Source organism: Leopardus geoffroyi, chromosome C3, assembly GCF_018350155.1.
Source record: "Leopardus geoffroyi isolate Oge1 chromosome C3, O.geoffroyi_Oge1_pat1.0, whole genome shotgun sequence".
In the NCBI taxonomy this organism is placed as follows: domain Eukaryota; kingdom Metazoa; phylum Chordata; class Mammalia; order Carnivora; family Felidae; genus Leopardus; species Leopardus geoffroyi.
Window position 1 is genome coordinate 47134518 of NC_059338.1, and position 23876 is coordinate 47158393.

The 23876-nt window shown below is 38.5% G+C and overlaps 1 protein-coding gene across 4 annotated transcripts in view; it reads left to right on the forward strand.

The window, feature by feature from the left end:
- Window positions 1-8005, forward strand: part of HMCN1 (hemicentin 1) — a 483427-nt gene extending 475422 nt beyond the window's left edge. For all 4 annotated transcript variants that reach the window (XM_045452692.1, XM_045452691.1, XM_045452693.1 and 1 more), the window contains 2 exons: window positions 4683-4809; window positions 6561-8005. In XM_045452692.1, the coding sequence (XP_045308648.1) occupies window positions 4683-4809; window positions 6561-6927 (494 nt within the window). In that variant the 3' untranslated portion in view covers window positions 6928-8005. The remainder of the gene's footprint in view (window positions 1-4682; window positions 4810-6560) is intronic.
- The last annotated feature ends 15871 nt before the right edge of the window (window positions 8006-23876 follow it).

The window sequence follows — 23876 nt, forward strand, 5'->3', positions numbered from 1 at the left end:
CCACTCATTCAGTTCAAAACATTTTTCAACTTTCAGTTGTGGTTCAGAGAGTGGAAAATAATGGGAACAAATCAGAAACAGGTGTCACTTGAAATGTTTGTGATTTAAATGGGTTACATATTTTTGTGGTTTTAAAAGAGACTTGAGAGAAAACAATTACATCTTTTAAAGCAGTCTTTAATCTGAAGAATAACTTAGAGTCTTGTTATAGCTTTAGAAAGTGTTTCAGGCATTTATGAGAGAAAAAAGGTTGATAGTCACATGTGCATTCTTGAAGCTTTATACTTTAGTGATAAAACTGTGAGTGATAAAAAGGAAATTAAAGTGAATCTGACATTACACAAGGACAGAGACGCTAGTCAAAAGTGGAAGTCACCAGGCTACAAAATGAAAAACAAAAAACATGACTGATACTGATTTGCCCAAGAAGCGGAGAGGAGAAACTAAAAGATCTTTCTGCTAATTTTAAGCCCCACTAATCTAATTTTAAACGTTTAGAAACACTTTATTGGCATTGCATTTGAAATTAGTGTTCTAATTTATCCAAGTTTTTTTTTAATTCTTTTTAATCTTTATTTATTTTTGAGAGAGAGATAGAGTGTGAGTGAGGGAGGAGCAGAGAGAGAGGGAGACTCAGAATCTGAAGCAGGCTCCAGGCCCTGAGCTGTCAGCAGAGAGCCCGATGCGGGGCTTGAACTCATGACCCCGCGAGATCATGACCTGAGCTAAAGTCAGATGCTTACTGAATGAGCCACCCAGGCGCCCCTAATTTATCCAAGTTTTTAAAAAGGAATTCATAATATTATCAAGAATCTAAATTATTCTTTCTATAAGACAAATGTTTCAAGTATGTTTATCTTAAATTATTGTTTGATGTGTCCAGAAGCACTTGGTTAAATGCATTCATATGTCCTAAAGCTATTAATATTAAAGTTTTTCAGTTCATCTTGTATTCTTTTCTTGTAGAATATTTATGTTATAAAATCCCTATCCTTTAATTTCTATCATAGTAATTTTCTTGTAATATTTAATAAAAACCAGACATCATCACATTGTCAGCTAACAGAAGACAGCACGATTTCTCCATCTTTTCTGGCTTCTCTTTTTAAGACCAGGCAGTAGAATAAATGAACAGAGCAAGCAGAGTGAATGCCTGTAGGGTGTTTAAGCCTGAGGAGATGGTTGTAGACAAAAGACAAAGAAGAGCCACCTGCCCAGAAGCCAAAATACTAAAGAAAGCTTGTCAATGGGAAGTGTGCACTCTGGAGCTAAGGGTGAACACTTTGAATATTAGATTTTGTTTATTTTTATAAATTCACATTCAGCCATTGGAAATCTGTGATAAGATAACTGCTCTTATTATGCATATAGACATGTAACCAGATTCTGGACTCCAGGCTGCCATTTCCATGGGCCCCTGTAGCCCACTGGCCTCCATCTGTCTGCAAGAATTCACCATAAAAATTAGAGCTAAAATTAAATTTGGTGGTTGAGTGTGAAGTGAATGTTTTTTGTGAGAAAAAAAGAAGATAAGGCTAATTGAAGTTCTTTCACATTTTCCTAAAGGGCCTTTTACTTCATTCTTAGATAATCTCATTTTGCCAAGGAGATAACACCCTTCTGATAGATAAAATCATAATTAGAAATTGGTTCAGAGACAATAGGCAAGATTTCAGTGTAATAAAAATTTGTTTCATTCTGCCTTCTATTCCCGTAGGAAAACTAGTCCTAGAAAGCACATTATGTTTAATATCAGCACATCTAAGTAACTACAAAGTCAAGTAAGTGATTTACTCCATATCACTATAGCTCAGCATCTTTTTACTTTATGAAAACTATTAGCAAGTTTAAAGGAAATAATTATACTGTCATTTCCTATAAAACAGAATATACTTGAAACCAAATCTAAAGTGCTCATTTTTGAGACAGAAATACAAATAGTTAATAATTCAGAAATAAAATTTAACATTTATTGTCCATGGTTAAAATACTATCTCTTGGGGCGCCTGGGTGGCTCAGTCGGTTAAGCGTCCGACTTCGGCTCAGGTCACGATCTTGTGGTATGTGGGTTCGAGCCCCATGTCGGGCTCTGTGCTGACTGCTCAGAGCCCGGAGCCTGTTTCAGATTCTGTGTCTCCCTCTCTCTCTGACCCTCCCCCACTCATGCTCTGTCTCTCTCTGTCTCAAAAATAAATAAACGTTAAAAAAAAATTTTTTTTTTTTTAAATAATAAAATACTATGTCTTGGAATTTCTTCTCTCCTTTCTCTTTTTTTTATAGCAGTATTTCAAGTTATTTGAGGGTTCACAAAAGAACTTACAACTTTAAGCCACGTCCCACATACATACCATTATGCAGATACCAAGTCACTTACTGCCATGAAATGATCTAATAGTTTCACATGCACATTGGGGTTGGCACCAATTCCATGATAGAAGTGGTTTTAACCTTTAGGTCCTACCTCTGCAGAGAACTGATTTGGTTCCAATTAATTGTAATTGTTTCCTCTGTACATCAAGATCTATGTTTATTCAAATACTAAAGAAGGAGGCATGTTCCAGGTGCCTATATACAGCCAATTGACTTAAGACTTTATCTAAAATAAGTAGTCTTCAAATTTTTTGCTTGCCTGCTGCAAAAAGAAATTTGAAAACCTTATACGTGTGTCATTCATAATTTTTAAAACTGACCTCCAAAGTTTCATATCATATTTAAATTGTTATAAAGGGTGTGAATTCTGGCTTTGTTGTTTGATGTACATGTGCCTTAAATATATTTTCCTCAGTACTTTGGAGCTGTTGATTTAACCCAGTTAATGGGGAATGACCACTATATAATTTAGAAGTCTATAGTCATTGTTAAACCAACCAACTTGACTGTCAGAAAAAATCTAAGGTCATTTTTGCTGTTCAAGTAAAAGTGTTAAGTAGGTGTTCCCATGACAACCAGCTCACTTCTGAAATCTGACTTAAAATAGAGAGCTAAGACCATTGGTTTATAGCAATGGTGAAATAAGGCCTGCCACCATCAATATGAATAACCAGTTTTTCTCACCCTGAATATGTGCTTTGAATCATCTTACACCTGGGTATCATAAAAAGACTAAGGATTAGTGAAAACCTTTCTTTTGTAAAGCAGAAGAAGGATATAAAATGGGAATGGGGACAGGAGAACTCCAGGCCACAGGAAGTTCTTGGGCAGAGTGCTTTTAGGAAAGAGAACATAAGGGAAATGTGTTTCTGGATGGAAACTGATTCCCCGAAGTATTTGCCTGCTATCCCGCTGCTGAAGAGCTTCCACCCACCACCAGGGGAATGCAGGTACCACAGCTGGAGACGAGTGCCCTAAAATATGTTTCTTAACTTGAGGACCTCAAAATCCCTAAAAAACTTTGTAGAACTCTATGGATGCTCCTTCCAGAAAATCCATTAATCTCAATGTTGCACTCACTGTCTGTCTGACTCTGTCCATCTGTCTGTTTCTCTCTCACACACTCACACACTCACACAGGCACACACAAAAAGATTTTCATTCATAAATCCCCTGATGCTTGAATATGGACCCTAAGTTAAAAATCATGACTCAAAAACATTTATTTTCAGAAAGCTCAAAAAAGGTTTCCTTTAGCTCCATCTTGATTTTTTTTTTTTAATTTTTTAATGTTTAGTTTTGAGAGAGAGAGAGAGAAAGACAGAGCATGAGCAGGGGAGAGCAGACAGAGAGGGAAACACAGAATCTGAAGCAGGCTGGAGGCTCTGAGTGGCCTGCATGGAGCCTGATGTGGGGCTCAAACTCACAAACCATGAGATCATGACCTGAGCCAAAGTCAGATGCTTAACCAACTAAGCCTCCCAGGCACCCCTTGATCTCTCTTAATTATAGTGATTTAAGGGTTTTTATTTACCAACTTGGTATAGAAAGCAACAAAATAAACGGCATTTCGTTTGCATGTTTTCCCATTACCCTAGGGAGAGCTATTACCATAGAGAGTGCACCCCACCCCCATAACACCTGAGGATGGATTCTCCACAGTTCAGATTTGATTAAACTTGGATTATGGTTCTTGGGTCATTCATTTGATCCTGGTTTTGGTTTTTTTTTTCTAAATTCTCTCTCTCTCCACAAGATCTGACTAACCTGTACAATCTCCCCTGAATTTATCACTTGACTACTTTAATGTCCACTACCCTACCTCCCACTCGACATTTTGAACTTCTAAAACAAAATACCAGGAAGGATCACTCATATTATAAAGAGATTCTTCACTTCACAGGAAGGTTCACAAGCGTCCTTTAAAATTTTAGCTTGTTTTTCATGAATTTAAAGTATTAGTTGCTTTAAAAAACTCAAATGCAGTCTGTTTCCCAAATGATAGCTTAATAGCTTCCCTTCTACTTTTATAGCTTTTATTTTTCAATGACCTTTCACATATGTTACAAAAAATATGTATGTCCCCAAAGCAGTATGGGTAATAGCACAGCCAGTATCAGGATTCCCCACTTTATGGTTGAAAAAGCCTAGGTATTCCCTACTATGTGGTTGAAAAAACTTAGGGATGAATTCATTCATGGGGAGAAGGAGGTTAGCCCTCACCATTTCGGTCACATAGCCACAACCCCTGCTCTGATGGCCAGCTCTGACCCAAGTTGCTGATGCTGTGTGTTCCTTGTGATGTTTGCTAGATGTTGATGAGTGTCTGGAGCAGAGTGTGCGCTGTGGGCCAAATCGCATGTGCTTCAACATGAGAGGAAGCTACCAGTGCATCGATACCCCCTGTCCACCCAACTACCAACGGGATCCTGTTTCAGGGTACGTCTTGCCTCCTCTTCACAGAAATACTTTTAAGTTTGTTTACTTAGAGAGAGAGAACACAAGCCGGGGAGGAACAGAGAGAGAGGGAGAGAGAGAGAATCTCAAGCAGGCTCTGCACTGTCAGCGCAGAGCCCAAAGCGGGGCTCGAACTCACGAACCGTGAGATCATGACCTGAGCCGAAATCAAGAGTCGGACGCTCAGCTGACTGATCCACCCAGGCTCCCCAGTCCCAGGAATACTTTTGAAAAGCTTTCTCTCCTCAACCAACAAGCCCTGTCTGTAGGCATATGTAATTCACACCAAGTCAATAAGCCCAAGGGTATATGGAGTTACAGTGAATGGGTATGAAATGAGCTCATCCTGCAGCAGCCACTGTAGCCTAAACTATCACTTTTGTCTGCCAAGGTTTTCCCGGACTGTCTCCACAGTATGTAATCCACCATGCCGCATCTAGAATTCTGCCTCAGCAGTGAGAGTTTTACAGGGTGATGGAACCTGACTTTGAAATTTTCTAGTTTCCGTTCATGTTGCCTCAGGGTTTTAAGGGCTCTCAGCACTTAAAGCATTCCAAGAAGTACCTTGGCTGTAATTATGTTGACTCACTGTGACTCCATGAGAGAATGGTGATGAGCAAGGATGAGTCAATAGTCTGCCCATTCATATATCGTCTTGCTTACATTTCCTGCTGTCTGAAACAGTATCTTTTCTGAGTTCCAAAAAAACTACTCTTCTGTTTTCTCCCACCTTTTACAGAAATGTCATACTCTGTTCAGGTACCAAGTCAATGGGGTGCTTGAAAACAGAGATAGTGGTAGTCATGAATAAGACCCATTAAGAAGGCGGTTCTGAAACCAAATGCTGGTTGGAGCTCACACTTTGTTTTTCCTCTCAACAGTGACTACCAAGTTACTGTAACAGGACCAAGTGTGGACTGCCCACAATCCACTGAAAACCTATTCATAATTGTTTGGCGGGGGGGGGGGGGGGGGGGGGTGGTGAGGAATAGGAAAGTGAGGGAGAAAATTAAAAATACTGACTTGGGAAACATCTAAAAATACTATGACTGAAGAATCCATATCTTCAGAAAATAGTCCTTTGTGCACTGTTTTTAAATTTTACTCTCCATTACCAGTGATTTCTGGCAGACAACTTAAAAGTCATGATGCCTCAAAAACAGCCAGTGTGGGCTCTGAAAAAAGAAAACGTATTATTTGTAATCTAAAATAATGTGGAAAACAAATACAAAAGGAAGCGCTTCCCCCCCCCCCAACCACGAATCCTAGTTGACCTTTCATTATTTTTAGAAAAATAAACCAAATATTAATATATTCTATTTCAGCTTTCAGTCTTGGGATAGATGTTACAATTTAAAAATAGCTTGTGTTCCTTTCATTAAAAAGTACTTGTTTCCAGTATATGTACATAAGATGCTTCTATTTCCAAAATTGACTTTCCATTTTAAAGACACTCTTGTGGTACTCATACTTACTTCAGTGGTTCAAAAACTTCTGATTTTAATGAAACTGAGAGATAGATATTTGACTCTAGACCAGCATGCTCTCACAGACATCTGGCATCTGGTTTGAGTTAGTGACTGAGAACGTGGGGTGGCCTATTGCTCTTGCAGTCAGACTGTCTACTCCCTTTAATGCCTAAAAGTTGTCATGGATCCTGGTCAGCTGCCTCATGCCCTCTCCTGCTTCCAAGCCAGATAACTATATGCATTTCATGCATTTGTCGTCCTTAGGTTCTGCCTCAAGAACTGTCCACCCAATGATTTGGAATGTGCCTTGAGCCCATATGCCTTGGAATACAAACTTGTCTCACTCCCATTTGGAATAGCTGCCAATCAAGATTTAATCCGGCTGGTTGCATACACGCAGGATGGAGTGATGCATCCCAGGACAACTTTCCTCATGGTAGATGTGGAACAGACTGTTCCTTTTGCCTTAAGGGACGAAAACCTGAAAGGAGTGGTGTATACAACACGACCTTTGCGAGAACCAGAGACCTACCGCATGAGGGTTCGAGCCTCATCCTACAGTGCCAATGGGACCATTGAATATCAGACCACATTCATAGTATATATAGCTGTGTCTGCCTATCCATACTAAGAAGTCCTCCAGAGCCTAATCCAATATTTAAACTGCATTAATCATGGGTATCAAGTCCCCTTCCAGATTACCATCTCCTGAACAGTTGCAATCTTGGCAACTTGAAAATGGTGCTATGCTCTGTTTTGTGTGCCTTCCTTGGTGCCGCTGAGGTATTTTCATGAACCCACCATGGTCATTTCTTTTGGTAAAGTCTAGAAAAGTCCCTTATTATTTTCTTTATTTATTACACTGGAACAGTTACTTTCCAAAGATTATTCTGAACATCTTAGAAGGACATATAAGTGATGTTTTATTGTAGTATAAGAGCTAAGATAGTTTTCCTTAAAAAAAAAAAAATGAAAACAAAAATAACTCATTCAAACCCAATGGATTTTTGAGCATTTTAGAATAATAAAACTGGCTGCTATGTGTTTGATCAAAGCTTATTAAGTAACTTATGAAGATGCTTTTTTTAAGTATTCATACTTTATAATGGGATTTATACACCTATTTACACTTTAAGGGAAAAATAAACACCACTCATTTGAGAAATATAGTACAGCTTCTAGAATGTTTTTTTGATACCAAATGGTGTTCACGTAGATTGAACATCCAAAAGAAGGATATTATTTACAGTGGTTTTGTGAAATGAGATGGACCACTTATGATAATAGAAAAAATATTATTTTGTCCTCAGATGATTGTTCATGGCATGGATCTTTGCCCTAGCCTTTTGATATAACCTTCCTTTCAGTTAGCTCTATAACTTTTACATTCCAGTATTTTATTTTCCTGTCAATTGGAAACAATTTTTACAAAAACCAATGGGACAGTTTCTTTTGTTTTTCTTGAAAATCTTGTATGTTCAAATTAGCATAAATGTTGAACGTCAATACACTGTACATGGTGGTAACAGACTCTGGAAGCAATTCTCAAGATGTATTCTATTTTTATGAAATGTATATATATATTACCTTGGTGTATTTTCTATATAATATCTTGATGGACTCTTTTATAAAATTATTTTATAAAGCAAAAAACAATGTTACAGTAAAACCAGCCTAAATAAAATTTTCACATCCCTTTTCTTAACCTTTTTGAAAACTTAGTTTGTTTCCTTACAGCTATATAAGCTGTTAAAGTTTATAGTCACATATGCACACACCTCTGTGTGTGTGTCAGACATAGCCAGACTGAAACAGACTTTAAATGGATTCTCTGAATTAAATATGCATTAGCTTTAATTCTGTGATATCATCAGACTTAATGGTATTAATAACCCATCTCAAGGGGTAAAGTGCACTCTGGTTGTTAATGGGATATGGTGCCAAAATTGTGCGTAACTTATCGCCAATAGACACTTCTAACCAAGGGACTATGGAAGACATGGCCTTGAACAATCAAATATTTACTCCTATAAATCGTTTAGTGAAAATGGAGACTAGTTGATGGGTTGGTTACTTGTAAGTGCACTGAAAAACATGGAGAAAGAAAATAATGAGTTTAGGGCTTTCAATTCTCAACTAAAGTTCTGCAAAAAGTATATAAAGTTGAATGATGATCTGAAAGAAACCCTTATCTCTTAGAACTGCAGAGCCAAGTTTTCTAAAAACCAGACCAAAGGTCCAATTCTGGCAGTAGCTGGATTACAATACAAATTTAATTCCTACTCTCACACTTTCTCTTGTGTTAAAGCAGTGATTAAAAAGGAACTGTGACCCCCAAATTTGAGAGCGAGTCAAATGAGCAGATTTTGATGAAGCTGGAATCCCTGAATTCCAAATCTGATGTGTTTTCTATGCCAACAGAAACATCTCTTCCTCTCTGTCTAGGAAGTTAGTCTTCTTTGTCTAAACAACCTATAACAGTCTCTCCTGAAACCCTTGCAAAAGACTCTAAGCCTTCTCAGGACCAACCCTTATCACCTTTCATTGCTTGTAGACCTACAACCATTTATGTCTTTACAATTCAATAACAAAACCAAAAAAATAAAATGAAGCTTGTATTTTGAGTGGGGTTTTTTTTTTTTTTTTTGGTAATTCATATTTACTATATTTTTTAAAGTAACCACTGCAACAGATTTTTTTTTAAACCTGGTCCTTCCCACGATCAGTGTTTCTTCTATTTTCACTTATTGGCATGCTGTCCTTTCCAACTCCACGTACTCTACTCTAACCCAGCTGCCAAGCTCTGTTTGATGCCAAATCATCCATCCAGGCTTCCCCGATCCTTTAAACAAAAGACCCAAAAGACCCCTCTTCTGCACCTAAACTCACATACTTTCTATGTACCTCTATTATGTCACTTGTAACCTTGTATTTCGTATTATGGTTGCTTAGCATGTGCGTTCTCTTGCCTACTAGACAGCAGTAGGAGGCAACCTTCAGAATGGGAGAAGATATTTCCAAATGACATATAAGATAAAGGGTTAGTATCCAATATATATATATACTTATCAAACTCAACACCCCAAAATAGAAATAATCCAGGTAAGAAATGGGCAAAAGACATGAATGCACATTTTTCCAAAGAAGACATCCAGATGGCTAACAGATACATGAAAATATGCTCAACATCAATCATTATCAGGGAAACACAAATCAAAACTACAGTGAAATATCACCTCATACCTCTCAGAATGGCTAAAATTAACAACACAGGAAATAACAGATGTTGGTGAGGATATGGAGAAAGAGGAACCTTCTTACACTGTGGTTGGGAATACAAATTGGTGCTGCCACTCTGGAAAACAGTATGCAGATTCCTCAAAAAGCTAAAAATAGAGCTACCCTGGGGCGCCTGGGTGGCGCAGTCGGTTGGGCGTCCGACTTCAGCCAGGTCACGATCTCGCGGTCCGTGAGTTCGAGCCCCGCGTCGGGCTCTGGGCTGATGGCTCAGAGCCTGGAGCCTGTTTCCGATTCTGTGTCTCCCTCTCTCTCTGCCCCTCCCCCGTTCATGCTCTCTCTCTCTCTCTGTCCCAAAAATAAATAAACGTTGAAAAAAAAAAATTTAAAAATAGAGCTACCCTTATTCCAGCAATTGCATTACTAGATATTTACCCAAAGGATACAAAAATATTGATTCAAAAGGATACATGTACCCTGATGTTTATAGCATTATCAACAATAGCCAAATTATGGAGAGAGTCCAAATGTCCGTCAACTGATGAGTAGATAAAGAGGTTGTGGTATATATGTATATAACGGACTATTACTCAGCCATAAAAAAAGAATGAAATCTTGCCATTTGCAGCGACATAAATGGAGCTATAGTATTTTATGCTAAGTGAAATAAGTCAGTCAGTCAGAGATAGACAAATACCATATGATTGCATGCATGTGAAATTTAAGAAACAAAACATGAACACTGGGTGGGAGGGGAAAGAAACAGAGGCAAACCTTAAAACAGATTCTTAACTATAGAGAACAAACTAAGAGTTGCTGGAGGGGAAGTGAGGGAGGGGAATGGGTTAAATGGGTGATGAGTATTAAGGAGGGCACTTCTTTTGATAAGTAGTGGGTGTTATATGTAAGTGATGAATCGCTAGAGTCTACTCTTCCAACTAATATTACACTATATGCTGACCAACTAGAATTTAAAACTTGAAAAAATAATTAAAAATACCAAAAAAATAGAAAAAATATCACAAGAGGGGGAGGAGCCAAAATGATGGAACAGCATGGAAGTTTTTTGTGTGTCTCACGTCCTTGAAATACAGCCAGACCAACACTAAACCATCCTACACACCTAGAAAACTGATTGGAAGGTTAACGCAACAATCTGCACAACCTGAACCACAGAATTCAGCAGATATGCGGCGCAGAGAGGTGAATTTGGGGAGTGAGAAACCCCAGAGGATAGGGAACCAATTTTGTGGGCGGAGAGAGTACAAAGACTGGGGAGGGGGAAAGAATACGGGAAAAGCACCCCTCCCCAAAAGCAGCTGGTGAGAAAGTGGAAAATTGGAAACAGCCGCAGGGACTAAACTAAAAAGGGAGAAAGGAGAAAGGAGACAGTTTAAATCCCATTAAGACTGTAAACAAGGGGAGCTCAAAGGCTGCAACTCCGCAGCTCCTTACCTGGCGATGCTCTGGTGGGAAGGGCAAATCCCCAGGAACAGAGTGGGGTCTGGGAGGTTCTCAGGCCACACGGGGAAAAGCGGTTCCACTGCTGGAAGGACATTTGGTAGAGACTGTTGAAGCCCCCTGGTCCCAGCAGACCCCGGAAGGCGGCCACATTTGCTGGTGCTGGGGCAAGGTCCTTAAGGGTGAAGCCTGGTGCCAGATGTGTGTTGTGATTTTCCAGAATCCCTAAAACGCTGCTGCTCACTGTCTCACAAACTTTTTTTTTTGGGGGGGGGGGGGGAGGTGGCACGTGGCCGCAGTCTCAGGGCACTGGCAGCAGCAGGGTCCAGCAAGCGTTCCTGGGTGCCGCAGGCATTCGGCCTTGCTCGGTGAGACCCTCCCGCAGAGAGGCAGAACGGGTCAAAGCCGCAGTCTGTCAGAAGTAAGGGGCCGGGGAAAACAGCCGCGTCTGAGACAGAACTCGGGAGAGAGGTGCTGCCTGGGGCCTGGTCACGGAGAGTGAAGAAGCGGAAGTGGACAAGAGCTGAAGACAGAGGACGGGTGTGCGATTGATCTGGGAGAACAGACTGGGTAACTGGGAGGCGCCATTTTCACTGTTCCTGCACATGCGCATTAGCACCTATGAGCACTGCAACAATCCACCCCAGTAGGCCAGCAGCGCCATCTAGTGGACAGCGGAGCTGTTACACTGAGCCCCGCCCAACTAGGCAACTTCGCTCTTCAAGAACACAAGTCTCACCGCCGGCTTGGTTTATGGACTAAAGAGCTACAAAGACTGACTTCTAGGGGAAAGCGAAGCAATTTCAGTCCTACTTCAATCTGTTAGTAGGTTCATCTATTCAATTTTCTTTCTTTTTTATTTTCTTTTTCTTTCTTTTTGTCTTTTACATTTTTTCTTGAATACAGAAAAAGAAAAAATTCATTTTTATTTTCAATATTTATTAAAAATATTTTTCTTTCACTTTTATTACATTTTTTACTTTTGTGTAAATGTTTTCTAATTCTATTTTACTTCCATCATTTTATTTTAGACTACTACAGTGTATTCACCTTTTCAAATTTTCAAACAATTTCCTTTTTTTCTTTTTCTTTTTTCTTTTTTGTTTCTTTTCTTTTTCTTCAATGCAAAAAGAGAAAGTTTTCATTTTTATTTTCAATTTCTATTAAAATATTTTTATTTAATATTTATTACTATATTTTTTGCTTTTATGTAAATTTTTTCAAATTCTATTTTACTTCCATCATTTTATCATAGTCTACTACAGTTTATTCACTTTTTCAAATTTTCAAACGATGTCCTTTCTTTTATTTTTTTCTTATTTTTCCTGTTTATCTTTTCTCTTTTTTCATTTCTTTTCTTTTTTCTTGAATACAGAAAAAGACAAATTTATATTTATTTTTAATTTTTATTAAAAATATTTTTCTTTAATTTCTACTATATTCTCTACTTTTGTGTATATTTTTTCAAATTATATTTTACCCCCATCATCTCATTTTAGTCTACTTCAGTGTATTCATTTCTTCAAATTCTCAAATGATTTTTTTTCTTTTTCTTTTTTTTCCTCTCTCCCCTTTTTTTCTCTAATCTGTCAAACCACTTTTAACACCCAGACCAAAACACACCGAGGATCTAGCATCATCTATTCAATTTTTGTGTGTGTGTCTGTGTGTGTTATTAATTTTTAATTTTAATATTTTTTAATTTTAATTTTTTTAATTTCAATTTTCTACCTCATTAATTCCTTTTCTCCCTTCAAACTGACAAAATGAAGGAATTCACCCCAAAAGAGCATGAAGAAACGACAGCCAGGGATTTAACCAACACAGATACAAGCAAGATGTCTGAACCAGAATTTAGAATCACAATAATAAGAATACTACCTGGGGTCGAAAATAGGCTAGAATCCCTTTCTGCAGAGATAAAAGAAGTAAATATAGCATGAATGAAATGAAAAATGCTATAACTAAGCAGCAATCACGGATGGATGCAGCGGCAGCAAGGATGGACGAGGCAGAACAGAGATCAGCAATATAGAGGACAAACTTATAGAGAATAACGAAGCAGAGAAAAAGAGGGAGATTAAGGCAAAAGAGCTCAATTTAAGAAATAGAGAAATCAGCGACTCATTAAAAAGGAATAACATCAGAATAATAGGGGTCCCAGAAGAGGAGGACAGAGAAATAGGGGTGGAAGGGTTATGTGAGCAAATCATAGGGGAAAACTTTCCTAACCTGGAGGAAGACACAGACATCAAAATCCAGGAAGCACAGAGGACCCCCATTAGATTCAACAAAAACTGACCATCAGCAAGGCATATCATAGTCAAATTCACAAAATACTCAGGCCAGGAGAGAATCATGAAAGCAGCAAGGGAGAAAAAGTCCCTAACATACAAGGGAAGACAGATCAGATTTGCAGCAGACCTATCCACAGAAACTTGGCAGGCCAGAAGGGAGTGGCAGGATATATTCAGTGTGCTGAATCAGAAAAATATGCAGCCAAGAATTCTTTATCCAGCAAGGCTGTCATTCAAAATAGAAGGAGAGATAAAAAGTTTCCCAGACAAACAAACATTAAAGGAGTTTGGGACCACTAAACCAGCCCTGCAAGAAATTTGAAGGGGCACTCTGAGGGGAGAAAAGATGAAAATACACACATATAAATAAATAAATGCCAAAAGCAACAAAGATTAGAAAGGACCAGAGAACATCACCAGAAACTCCAACTCTACAAGCATCATAATGACAATAAATTCATATCTTTCAGTACTCACTCTAAACATCAATGGACTCAATGCTCCAATCAAAAGACATAGGGTCACAGAATGGATAAGAAAACAAGATCCATCTATATGCTGTTTACAAGAGACCCACTTTAGACCTAAAGCCACCTTCAGATTGAAAGTAAGGGGATGGAGAACCATCTATCATGCTAATGGTCAACAAAAGAAAGCCAGAGTAGCCATACTTATATCAGACAATCTAGACTTTAAAATAAAGACTGTATCAAGAGATGCAGAAGGGCATTATATCATAATCAAGGGGTCTAGCCACCAAGAAGACCTAACAGTTGTAAACATTTATGCGCCAAATGTGCCAGCACCCAAATATATAAATCAACTAATCGCAAACATAAAGAAACTCATCGATAGTGATACCATAATAGTAGGAGACTTCAACACCCCACTCACAGCAATGGCCTGATCATCTAATCAAAAAATCAACAAGGATTGGGGCTCCTGGGTGGCTCAGTCAGTTAAGTATCTGACTTCAGCTCAGTCATGATCTTACGGTTCGTGAGTTCAAGCCCCATGTCGGGCTCTGTGCTGACAGTGCGGAACCTGGAGCCTACTTTGGATTCTGCGTCTTCTTCTCTCTCTGACCCTACCCCATTCCTTCTGTCTCTCAAAAATAAAATAAATGTGAAAGAAAATTAAACAAAAAATCAACAAGTAAACAATGGCTTTGAACTGGACCAGATGGCCTTAACAGATATATTCAGAACATTTCATCCTAAAGCAGCAGAATATACATTCTTCTCCAGTGCACATGGAACATTCTCCAGAATAGACCATATCCTGGGACACAAAGCAGCCCTAAATAAGTACAAAAAGATCAAGATTATACCGTGCATATTTTCAGACCACAGTGCTATGAAACTCGAAATCAACCACAAGAAAAAATTTGGAAAGGTCACAAAAACTTGGAGAGTGAAGGACATCCTACTAAAGAATGAATGGGGTAACCAAGCAGTTAAAGAGGAAATTAAAAAGTATATGGAAATCAGTGAAAATGATAATACCACAACCCAAAATCTCTGTGATGCAGCAAAGGTGGTCATAAGAGGAAAGTTTATAGCAATCCAGGCCTTCCTAAAGAAGGAAGAAAGATCTCAGATCTTTCAGGTTGTGTAACCTAACCTTCTGCCTTAAGGATCTGGAAAAAGAACAGCAAATAAAACCCAAAGCCAGCAGAAGACAGGAAATAACAAAGATTAGAACAGATATGAATGCTATTGAAACCAAAAAAAAAAAACAGTAGTACAGATCAACAAAACCAGAAGCTTGTTCTTTGAAAGAATTACCAAAATTGATAAACCACTAGCCAGTTTGGTCAAAAAGAAAAAGGAAAGACCCAAATAAATAAAATCAAGAATGAAAGAGGAGAGATCACAACCAACACAACAGAAATAAAAACAATAATAAGAGAATATTATGAGCAATTATATGCCAATAAAATGTGTAATCTGGAAGAAATGGACAAATTACTAGAAACATATACACTACCAAAACTGAAACAGGAAGAAATAGAAAATTTGAGCAGACCCATTACCAGCAAGGAAATCGAATTAGTAATCAAAAATCTGCCAAAAAACAAGAATCCAGGGCCAGATGGCTTTCCAGGGGAATTCTATCAAACATTTAAGGAAGAGTTAACACGTATTCTCTTGAAACTGTTCCAAAAAATAGAAATGGAAGGAAAACTTCCAAACTCTTTCAACGAAGCCAGCATTACCTTGATTCCAAAACCAGACAGAGACCCCACTAAAAAGGAGAACTATAGACCAATTTTCCTGATGGACATGGATACAAAAATCCTCAACAAGATATTACCCAACCAGATCCAACAATACATTAAAAACATTATTCACCGCGACCAAGCGGGATTATACCTGGGATGCAGGGCATCCGCAAAACAATCAGTGTGATTCATCATATCAATAAAAGAAAGGACAAGAACCATATGATTCTCTCAATAGATGCAGAGAAAGCATTTGACAAAACACAGCATCGTTTCTTGATAAAAACCCTCAAAATAGTAGGGATAGAAGGAGCATACCTCGAAATCATAAAAGCCATATGTGAATGACCCAATGCTAATATCATCCTCAAGGGGGGAAAAACTGAGAGCTTTACCCCTAAGGTCAGGAACAAGACAGGGATGTCCACTCTCACCACTGTTATTCAACATAGTATTGGAAATCTTAGCCTCTGCAATCAGGCAACACAAAGAAATAAAAGGCATCCAAATCGGCCAGGGGGAGGTCAAACTTTCACTCTTTGCAGATGACATGATACTCTATATGGAAAACCCAAAAGATTCCACCAAAAAACTTCTAGAATTGATTCATGAATTCAGCAAAGTTGCAGGATATAAAATCAACGCAAAGAGGTGCCTGGGTGGCGCAGTCGGTTAAGCGTCCGACTTCAGCCAGGTCACGATCTCGCGGTCCGTGAGTTCGAGCCCCGCGTCAGGCTCTGGGCTGATGGCTCAGAGCCTGGAGCCTGTTTCCTATTCTGTGTCTCCCTCTCTCTCTGCCCCTCCCCCATTCATGCTCTGTCTCTCTCTGTCCCAAAAATAAATAAACGTTGAAAAAAAAAATAAAAAAAAAATCAATGCACAAAAATCGGTTGCATTCCTATACACCAACAATGAAGCAACAGACATCAAGGAATCAATCCCATTTACAGTTGCACAAAAAACCGTAAAATACCTAGGAGTAAATCTAACCAAAGAGGTGAAAAATCTATACACTGAAAACTATAGAAAGCTTTTAAAGAAATTGAAGACGACACCAAAAAATGGAAAAAAGATTCCAAGCTCCTGGATAGGAAGAACAAATATTGTTAAAATGTCGATACTACCGAAAGCAATCTACATATTCTATGCAATCCCTATCAAAATAACACGAGCACTCTTCACAGAGCTAGAACAAATAATCCTAAAATTGGTATGGAACCAGAAAAGACCCCGAATAGCCAAAGCAATCTTGAAAAAGAAAACCAAAGCAGGAGGCATCACAATCCCAGACTTCAAGCTATACTACAAAGCTGCAATCATCAAGACAGTATGGTACTGGCACAAGAACAGACACTCAGATCAATGGAACAGAATAGAGAACCCAGAAATGAACCCACAAACGTATGGCCAGCTAATCTTTGACAAAGCAGGAAAGAATATCAAATGGAATAAAGACAGTCTCTTCAGCAAGTGGTGCTGGGAAAACTGGACAGTGACATGCAGAAGAATGAACCTGGACCACTTTCTTACACCACACACAAACATGAACTCAAAATGGATGAAAGACCTCAATGTAAGACAGGAAGCCATCAAAATCCTCGAGGAGAAAGCAGGCAAAAACCTCTTTGATCTTGGCCACAGCAACTGCTTACTCAACACGTCTCTGGAGCCAACGGAAACAAAAGCAAAACAAACTACTGGGACCTCATCAAATTAAAAATCTTCTGCACAACGAAGGAAACAATCAGCAAAACTGAAAGGCAACTGATTTGCAAACGACATATCAGATAAAGGGTTAGTAGCCAAAATGTATAAAGAACTTATCAAACTCAACACCCAAAAAACAAATAATCCAGTGAAGATATGGGCAAAAGACATGAATAGACACTTCTCCAAAGAAGACATCCAGATGGCCAACTGGAAAAAATGCTCCACATCACTCATCATCAGGGAAATACAAATCAAAACCATGATGAGATATCACCTTACACCTGTCAGAATGGCTAACATTAACAACTCAGGCAACAACAGATGTTGGCAAGGATGTGGAAATAGAGGATCTCTTTTGCATTGTTGGTGGCAATGCAAGCTGGTGCAGCCAGTCTGGAAAACAGTATGGAGGTTCCTCAAAAAACTAAAGATGGAACTACCCTACAACCCAACAATTGCACTATTAGGCATTTATCCAAGGGATACAGGTGTGCTCTTTTGAAGGGACACATGCACCCCCATGTTTATAGCAGCACTATCAACAATAGCCGAAGTGTGGAAAGAGCCCAAATGTCCATCGATGGATGAATGGATAAAGAAGATGTGATACACACACACACACACACACACACACACACACACACACACACACAATGGAGTATTACTCGGCAATCAAAAAGAATGAAATCTTGCCATTTGCAACTATGTGGATGGACCTGGAGGGTATTATGCTAAGTGAAATTAGTCAGAGAAAGACAAAAATCATATGACTTCACTCATATGAGGACTTTAAGAGACAAAACAGAGGAACATAAGGGAAGGGAAACAATAATAATATAAAAACAGGAAGGGGAAGAAAACAGAAGAGACTAATAAATGTGGAGAACAAACTGAGGGTTACATGAGAGGGTATGGGAAGGGGGATGAGCTAAATGTGTAAGGGGCACTAAGGAATCTACTCCTGAAATCATTGTTGCACTATATGCTAACTAATTTGGATGTAAATTTTAAAAAATAAAAATAAAATTTAAAAAATACCAAAAAAATAAAGTAATAAAAACTTAAAAAAAAATTTTTTTAATGTTTATTTAGTTTTGAGAGAGACAGAGACAGAGCGTGATTGGAAGAGGGGCAGAGAGAGAGAGGGGAGACACAGAATCTGAAATAGGCTCCAGGCTCTGAGCTGTCAGCATACATGGGCTCAAACTCACAAACCGTGAGATCATGACCTGAGCTGAAGTTGGACGCCCAACCGACTGAGCCACCCAGGCTCCCCTAAAAAAACTTTTTTAAAATAGAAGACAGCAGTAGCTTTGGATCTGAGTCATCTCTTATCCTGTACTGCTCTTAGCATGGCATTATAACTAATATATGTCCCACACAGCAATATTGTATTTTAAAGTTATCCATAGAAATCATTCATATATTTATTCATTCAATAAGTTATATATCAATAAGCATTTGATATATAACTGGGATTACTGATAAACATGAGGAATACAAAAAACTAACTGATACATACAGCCCAGTGAAAATTCATATGTAAAAATGAACTATAATTCATTATTAAATTATAAGTCTGTTCAAAGAGCAATGGGCCCTAGACAACCAGTCATTTATTTTCTGTCTCTATAGATTTGCCCTTTCCAGACCTTTATATAAATGGAGTTATATAATATGTGTATACATTATATAATGTACGTAATCTTCTTGAGGTTGATCCATATTATGGGTATTTCATTCCTTTTTATTGCTGAATAGTATTCCTTTGTGTGACTAAACCACTTCTGTTTATTCCTCAGTTTCCAGTTTGGGGCTATTATGAACCATAATAGTATTAAAATTTATGTGTACATCTCTGTGTGGACACAGGTTTTCATTTTCCTTGCTTTTAGGTACCTTGGATTCCCCAAAACCTAGCAATTTTACCCCTAGGTATCTATCTATTCAAGAGATGTCCATATAAAGACTTGGATGTAGGGGCACCTGGGTGGCCCAGTTGGTTAACTTCCCATCTCTTGATTTCAGCTCAGGTCATGATCTTGCCATTGTGCGATCAATATGGAGTCCTGCATTGGGTTCCATGCTGGGCGTGGATCCTGCCTGGGATTATCTCTCTGCCTCTCTCTCTGCCTCTCCCCTGACTCTCCCTCTCAAATTAACTAAGAGTTAGTTAAATAAACTTAAAAAAAGAATTCAACATAAATTTATGTTTAAATTTGAAAGAAATTGCCAGACTATTCTTCAAAAACAGTTGTACCATTTATATTCTCATTAGTGATATGTGAGGATTCTAGTTTCTTCGTACCTTCAACACGTTATTATCTATTCTAGAGAGTGTTCTAATTTACATTTCTCTACTAATAATGTTGAGCATTTCTTTCTCATGGTTAAGTGGCCATTTGGATATCTTCTTTGGCAAGATATCTATTCAAATATGTTACCCCCTTTGAATTGGGTTATTTGCCTTTTTATTATTGTGTTGTAAGAGTTTTTTAATATGTTCTAAATATAAGTTCTTTACCAGATATCTGATTTGCAAATATTTTTCCTAGTCTGTGGCTTATCCTTTCTTTTTTTACTAGTTTATTTTGAAATGCAAAAATTTTGATTTTTATTAAGTCCAATTTATCATTTTTAAATGGATTATGCATTTCGTGTTGTAGCTAAGAAGGCTTTGTCTACCTTAAGGTCACAAAGATTTTCTCCCATATTTTTCTAAAAGCTTTAGAGTTCTAGCTCTTCTATTTAGATTTATGATACATTGATTTAATTTTTGTGTACAAGAGAAGATAAAGGTCTAAATTTGTTGTGTTGCCTATGGATATAAAGTTGTCATAGCACCATTTTTGAAAAGGCTAACCTTTTGCATTGAATTGTCTTGCCATCATTGTCAAAAATCAATTGACTAAAAAATAATAACTGTAGTTTTATAGTGAGTTTTGTGAACAAAGACTAGAAGTCCTCTAATTTTTTTTTCCTTTTCAAGAATATTTTGGCAATATTGGGTCCCTTACATTTCCACATAAATTTCAAGATCTGCTTGTCAATTCCTGCAAAAGAGTCTGGAGATTTTGATAGAGATTATATTGAATCTGTAGATCAATTTGGGGACATAAAAAGTATTCCTGAATCATAGTAAAATGGTTGCAAACATAGATTCTGGAGTCAGATGAACAACCCATTCCATTTCCTACAGCATTATATTGGGCAAATTAATCTCTCTCAACCTGTTTCCTCACCTTTAAAATGGGGGTGTTAACAATACCTGTTTCCATATATTCAGAATCAAAAGATGCATTCTCTATTAAGCCCTTAGCACAGTGCTTCTTGTTAGCTATTATTACCATATTGTCATTTCTTATTCTGTGAAGAACTGTGTAGGCACTAGAGATAAAAATAGTTACAAGTTGAAGAAATCTCTGAGACAGTGAGATTGCCCTAGGTTCTGTATTTTTTGTGCTTTGGGTGGGTAGGGGATAAGAAGGTAGATTTGGTGTTGATGGGGTGCAAGAAGGATTAATCTTAATAGGAAGACATGTGAAAGGGAAAAAATGTTAGCTCTACCAGCAGCATTTAAAAAATAAAAAATAAAAACTTCCCATGATTTTCCCATGATTCATTCAATCAACACACATACCCCTTCTCACTATCCACTAGGAAAAATTGGTAAAGAAAGCCTTATTCTTTTCTCTTACTCTCCTGTTGGGACCTATTTTTCTCTTTCAAGCCTATGTCCATTTTTAATTGAATTCAAAAAGTCATGTGTCCAGTGTGTGTGTGTGTGTGTGTGTGTGTGTGTGTGTGTGCGTGTGTTAGAGGCAGTATTACGTGACTCAAGCCCAAGGAGAAGACCTGCATTCTAGCTACCCTAAGAACATTCCTAATGACAATAATACACTTCGACCCAATGGGAAAAACAGAAAGTCTTTAGCTGCTACATGATTTTTCTGGTGCTAAGAGGCTGCCCTTGTGCGCTGAGCCAGATTGTTGTCCTACTAGTTTTCAGGTTCCCAGCGTGTCTGATTGTCAGTTTTGTAATCCACATTGTCCTGATGTTTCCAGTTTCCTCCACCTCCAAGTCAGACAGCAGGATAGAGACGAGCTCATCGTGCTCTGGCCCAGGTTCCCGAATAAAGTGATTCCATGTGTGGATGCAGTGCCTGACACATCCATCCCATTGGCCACAGGTTGTTCCAGCTCCATAGGGACACTGAAAGAATGTATCAAAAGACTTGCCCAGGTATCTAAAACACATTTTCAAAATATCAAGTGACCCTTGATGACCAGTCTGCTGATTAACTGCAGCGTCCCAGGGGTCCTTGGAGGGGACGAGCTGAGGCCAAGTTTTCAGTATGTAATCACTTCTCTCTGCACTGAGTCAGAAAGCTCACCGCCAAGCTGGAGCTGCAGTAGAACATGTAACTGGTCACAATGATTGTAGTTTCCCAATCATCATGTGCTGCCAACATTCTGTTTCAAATTCCCTATTCTCAGAGGAACTGCCTGGGAATTTGGAAGTTCTTCACAGTGGTTTCTGGATGAGCTCCTCCCTCCCCATTTGCACCACCTCAACCCTCACGCTGTCCATGTTACATCTTCCATCTTTGTCACTTCTCCCTCATTTCATGTCAGCCTGAACTTAGTGGCAGAATTATGTTCTATTAGGATTTGTCTGTATCTTGGGACCTGCAATAATATCGGGAGTGATCTAGACATATTAAGCTAACAACCAAGATCCTCAACCAACTGTTTGCATCCAATCACAGTTGGTTTACAGAGAGAGATGAACGAAGTTAAGACAGCAAGATGGGCTGCTCTTGAGCTTGGACACCTTCTGTTTTCACTATGAGTAGGGCCAAGGACCTGACCAAAATCAGACTAAGGGATATGGTTGGCTTCTTTTTCCTGGGGCATCCATAGTTGCATGAGAGATGGATTATAGAATTCAAGAGAGGTTGTGAAACTCAAGGGAGAAAGCTCAAAGAAAGAAAGAGAACACACTAAATAGATTCCCAAGCTTCTAACCTTTCTGTTCATTCCATTAAGTGCTCTGCTCCTTAGCACCAACACGGAGGTTCAGAATAATCACTGGCAGTAAGACTGCTGTTTGCCATCAGACAGAAGAATCATCTTGACAATAAAGAACTTCCACAATGACAAGTGAGATATTGTACGTTAAACAACTTTAATAAACATTCTGTAAAAAAAAAAAAAAATGAAATATTTACATGGACACCTGTGCCTCTTAATGTAGGTATCTTGGCCAGCTTCTCCACAAGCTTACCTAATTGTTTATACACTTTATACTTAATAAAGTACACATTTTTTAATGTTAAAAAAATTAACACCCTAGCTTCTCCATATGGTCCCCCTTCTGTGCACACATGCCCCTGGTATCTCTTCGTGTGTCCAAAATTCCTCTTCCTTTTTTGTTTTTTTAATGTTTATTTTTGAGAGAACATGGGAGGGGCAGAGAGAGGGAGACACAGAATCTGAAGCAGGCTCCAGGCTCCACGCTGTCTGCACAGGGCTCCATGTGGGGCTCTTGCCCATGAACCGCAAGATTATGACCTGAGCTGAAGTCAGACACTTAACCAACGGAGTTACCCAGGCGCCCTCAAGATTCCTCTTCTTACAAGAATACCAGTCAGATTGGATTCAGGCCTGCCCTGATGATCTCATTTTAACTTAAACACCTTTTTAAAGGCCCTTTCTCCAAACACAGTCATGTTCTGAGGTATTGGGGTATTAGTGTTTCAATGGATGGGCTACAGGAGAGGACACAATTTATCCATAATAGTATGTGGTAATGATCTGTTTACATGAGTCTTCTTTTAGGTCCATACCAATGCATTTGTCAATATATCTTCTGCACTTAGCACAGAGCCTGGCATACGTTAGCATTGAATGAATGCGCATACACATATGCGTAACATAGTTGTGTTAGTGGGGAGAGTTATATTGCTGTGCCTTGCTTTAGGTGGAAGGAAAAAGCCTTCTATATTGAGTATTAACTCAAAGACACTTGAAAGTTTCTCAGAAGTTCTTCTTGATGGCATCTTTGTCTCCAAAACAAAGATCCCTGAAGTTATGAGTAATGGGAGTAAAACTGCCCATTTTCTGCCATGCTGTGTGATCTTCGGGCAATGCTTCATGCTCACTTGCTCGTGGACTGCAGTGTCAGAACTGTTAAAAGGGTTAACAGTTAAGTAGAACAAGGCAAAAGCTTGGGAGTGTGGAGTAAGACCACATGAAAAATTTAGTGAGAAGCAGAGAAGAGTGGTTACTAAATGGATCAGCTGTTTTGATGTCAAGGAGACAAAATGAGATTAAAGAAATTGGGGACAATACATAGAAGCATCTGGATGGCAAATGAAAAATTCAATTTTCCCAGATGTTTGGTCTATACAAAACTTCATTCCCTGGTATCTGAAAGCATTCAGAAAAACTGGCTAGATGCTTCATCTTTCTCCTGGGTTTCTCTTATGTGTTCAGGTGGTCAAGCTTCTCATATTCTTGACTCCCAGTAAGTTCAGGGCCTCAAACACAGTGATTTGCTAGTGCCAAATGATCATAGATGGGCAAGATTTTGTGTGTATCCTATGGCATTTCCAGGATGTAGACAATAGTATTAGAAGCAGTAGTAAA